The 4,229-nt window shown below is 46.6% G+C and overlaps 1 protein-coding gene across 3 annotated transcripts in view; it reads right to left on the bottom strand.

Annotated features, from left to right (window-relative positions):
- Nucleotides 1–6: 6 nt before the first annotated feature.
- The window catches only part of GDAP2 (ganglioside induced differentiation associated protein 2), a 41,556-nt gene continuing 37,333 nt past the window's right edge, over nt 7–4,229 (bottom strand). For all 3 annotated transcript variants that reach the window (XM_004689597.2, XM_012730200.1, XM_012730201.1), the window contains one exon: nt 7–516. In XM_004689597.2, the coding sequence (XP_004689654.1) occupies nt 469–516 (48 nt within the window). In that variant the 3' untranslated portion in view covers nt 7–468. The remainder of the gene's footprint in view (nt 517–4,229) is intronic.

The following is a 4,229-nucleotide window of genomic DNA, read 5'->3' as shown; positions in this document are numbered from 1 at the left end:
TATCAGCCCGAATGGTCTGAACAGACGTAACGCTGGGGTCCGCAGGAGCAAAGCCCGGGGCAGCATCCACGGGGTCTGTACATTTTGAAGAAATAAACCACAGACGCGTGCATTGCTGAAGGGACGGAGTGACGGTATCGGTGGCTTGTCTCAGGAGAGCCCAGTGTCCTTTCCGGAAACCGAAGACGCTCAGAAGTTGCTCCCTAGTGTCTATTAACAACCCACTTAAAAAGGAACATTTCCATTTGATACAAATATACAAATGTAAAGTCAGTGTGCAGTTCGGAATGGCCCACCATGTTCGGATTGCTGATGTGCCAGAAAATATACAGTCAATAAAAAAATACCAGAGAGGTGGGGATAAAAGGCTCTCTGGGTCTGTACAGCAGAGTGAGCGTCACTTCAGCAGGCCGCGATCTGTGGAGACGGCGGCATCCTTGGAAGCCAGCAGCTCTGAGAGATGGCAGGTCACAAATCTGGCGATGGAGGGTAGGAGGTATAGTAAGGCCCGTTTTCCTGCGGAAAGAGAAAAAAGACAAGGCCGTCAGTAGAGAGACCAACGGTGTGGGAGCAGACGAGCCAGGCTTCAGGCTTGAGCGCGCACAGAGCGCACCCGGCCCGAAAGGCCCTGGTCCCAGAGCAGTTCCTTTGGAGCCATCAGCTGGCGTCCAGAGGAGAGGCCCTCAGCACAGTGTTTTTAAATGACACTGCCACTTACTAAATGTTCAATTTGCCAGATACTTTACCAGCACTTTGGAGTCATTATTAGAAGTCCTCACGTAGCGCCTGAAACATACAGGTGACAGTCTCATACAGGTGACAGCCTCAGACAGCTGACAGTCTCATACAAGTGACAGCCTAATTCACAGAAGAAGCAGGTTGCACTGGCTGCGCCATTCACCTCGTCACCTTTAGTAACTTGTCCACGAAAAGAACCTGCATTTAAGCCCCGTGAGTCCACGACCTTTCTCCAGGCTGCTTTTCTTAAAAGAGGAGCCTGTGTCATGATGATGGTGCGAAACAACACACACGATCACTGAGGGGCTACCTGGCTTAAAATGCCTCCCAGAAACGAGCCTCCCAGACACGCCTGGGCAGCGAGGCTTGTAACATTGCAGTTCTCAGGGTGTTTGGTTTAAGATCAATATGGAGAATGAAATACCAGGATTTTATCGCCAAATGTAGAAAACTACAAATGAGTGCAAGGGGAAAGCTCTGGAATTCACTTTGGCAACTTTATCTTAATAAAAGTCAAGACAGTTAACTTTATGGTAAACGGAGCCTAGATTAGATTCACGAGACGCAAGATTAATTTACTTTTAAAATAAAGAACTGCCTTGACAAGCAGCTTGTTTTTCAGTGAACTATAAATGGCAAGAGCTAGAAATGATGTGAGGCACTAGTCACTCAGCATGGGCACGAGAGGCAACCGCCGGGCGCCGAGTTTCCCCGCCGTTCGTAGCTGGCTCGTCATGCCTCACGCCCACAGTCCAGCTGCAGGCTGCGCTGCTATCCACGCAGCTCGCACCCAAGTCTTGGCGGGTTATTTTGGGGGCCTGGGAATGTTATTACTATTGATTTATATGGAAAACTTTATGAGGGCCCCTGAAGAGCCTAACAAGTCATTCCCATGTTGGATCTCTACAGAGACCTGCGTGAAGAGCTAGCACGTCTACCTGGCCTAGCAGCTCAGTGTTGCAGGAGTGACTAAGAGAATCGGACCTCGCCTATGCTTGAGAGCAGGTGTTCTGGGGCAGGAGCTGATCCTGAGGCCATAACCAGCACAACCAGGGGGACCTCGGAAAACTTAGTTGGATGGTATGTCTGATTGGGTAGCCAAAGAAACTTAAAAAAAAAAAAAAAAAAAACCAGGCAGAAAGAAACAAAGGCTTTAAAAGGTTTTAAAAGCAGTGCTACTACATTTAAAGAAACATGAAAAAATCAATAGCCTTTTCTTTCTCCCCAATTTTTAATCAAAACCTGTTTTGCTCATCAACTTTGTATCCTCACTAAGCGTGGAAGCTGTGTTTAAGAAACTTGTCGGATAACCTGTTCTGATGTTCATCTGAATAAAAAGGGCCATGCTTCATCTTTGAGGTTTCTCTGTTCCAACTCACTACTACATATTTCCAGGTTTCTCAGATCAGCATTACATTGTGGCCAGCTAAACGGGCCAATCGAATTCTGTTGCAATAAAACAGAACTTTGCATTAGTTTCACACGGTGTAACAGACTGCTGAGCATTCAAATACTTTCTCTATTTCTGGAAACTGACAGAATTTGAAAGATTGTTATCAGGTAAGAGTGTACACTCTCTTCTTTGACTAGATTGACAAGAATGCCGGTTAGCTCCTTCTGGAAATGTTTCAGTATCATTTTTACCTAGATAAAAATTACCTTCAAAAGGAAAGAGACAAATACTGGATGGTGTCACTTACATGTAGAATACAGAGAAACCGACCAAAGGGCCAGATAAAACCAAACCAACAACAAGTCCTAGAAATGACCGAGGCTCTTAGGGAAGGAGGAAATGGGGAGAGGGGGAGAGTAGTGGGGGCGGGGTGGGGGTGGCACATGGACTACTGTAGAGAATTCTGGGCTTGACGGTGGCTATGGTGGGGGATCGTGGTCTGCAGGGGTGTGCGCTTACATCTCTAAATCATATACACGCTGTAAACCAATGTATCTAAAAAACAATAATGGTTGAAAGGTTCTTTTTAATTCTATAAAAATTCCCTGTTCTAAATCACACGTACCCAGAAAAACTTGCAATCAACAGAGACACTCTGTTTGCCAAATAAAGAACCTACTGTGTGCATGGCCCAGATGAACAGCATCACGAAACCACTCTATACTCCTTTTCATCTTTTCATTTCTCCAATCGTATTTTTTTTTAAAAGATTTTTTTATTTGCGCATACAGAACTGGGGTACAGGCCAGAGATGCGGAGGGTGAGAGGATTCACCAGAGACAGAGTGGGGAGCAGAACAGGCAGATCGACAAAGTACACTGCTGAGGGGAGCAGCGGGCGGGTCAGGAGAGGTCTGCCTTGCCATGTGGTCACCCGGGGCAGGCGGGGATCGAACTCGTGCAGGAAGTGGCTTTAGCTTCTCAGTGCTGTGCTTTAACCCGCTGCGCCACCAGGGAGGGCCCTCTCCAATCGCATTTTTAATTCTCTGGCCCAAAAAAGTGTTTCCTTGTAAAGTGAGATCCAGCCACTGACTGGACCTCCACCCAAATGCTCCGCGGGGTACCTCAAGCCTAATATCCACTGCCCCCCTCCAAGCTGTGCAAGTCGCCTCCAGGGTGTGATAACACCATCTACTGTGTCCCCGAAGCAGAAACTTCAGCAATCACGTTAGGGGTCTTTCCTCCTTTTTCCTTATGGCCACTCGGTTGCCAAACGCAGTGTATTTTATTTCCTAAATGCCCTATTTCTAAATGTCTATAAAAACTTCAATTCTTGCCTTTAGCACTCCTGCAGCCACAGCTCTGGTCTTCACTGAGAACCTCTGACTTCCTCTGACTTGTCCCCTGGATATATCTTATCTTTCTCTGGGCTGTTTCCTTTTCCTTTAAGTGGTTTATAATTTTATTTATTATTTATTTTTTTTAGCGTAGCACTAGTTTACAGCATTGTATGTGGCCCAGAGGTACAGGGCCACTCCCCGGCCATCCTTCCAGGCCGGCCTGGCAGAGTGCTCCCAGGGGCCACAGAACCAGAGGCCTCAGCACGAACGTGAGCACAGGCACCAGGACCCCACCCCCACCGCCGCCAGTGTCCTCCAGAGAGTCTTCTGACAACTTCTTGGCTTCTAGTTCCTTATGTTCAGTCCTCTTTTGGCCTTTGAAGACAGAAGGGCTACGATCTCAGCTTGAGAGAGAACTTACTCAATTCAATCCCAATGACTCAATGGCACAAGCTTGGTTACTAGGTCATTTCGTTCTGTTTCCACTAATTCCACTATTTATATCAAAAACCTAAACACACACACACTCAAAAAAACCTCAAACTTGTGTGTGGACCTGGCATTCAATGAAAGACAACTTCATGGGCCAGTAAGTACACAGAAAACGCGTTTGCTTAAAAAGTCCCTCAGTTCTCGATATAAACCCACAAGCTTATGGACACCTAACTTTTGACAAAGGAGCAAAGAAGGTACAATGGAACAAAGAAAATTTGTTCAGCAAGTGGTGCTGGGAAAACTGGGAAGCTACATGCAAAAAAA

This window comes from Condylura cristata, unplaced genomic scaffold, assembly GCF_000260355.1.
Source record: "Condylura cristata isolate star-nosed mole 26May11 unplaced genomic scaffold, ConCri1.0 scaffold00026, whole genome shotgun sequence".
Classification (NCBI taxonomy): domain Eukaryota; kingdom Metazoa; phylum Chordata; class Mammalia; order Eulipotyphla; family Talpidae; genus Condylura; species Condylura cristata.
Note: the sequence above shows the minus strand (reverse complement) of the source record. Positions and strands in the feature narration are given on the sequence as shown.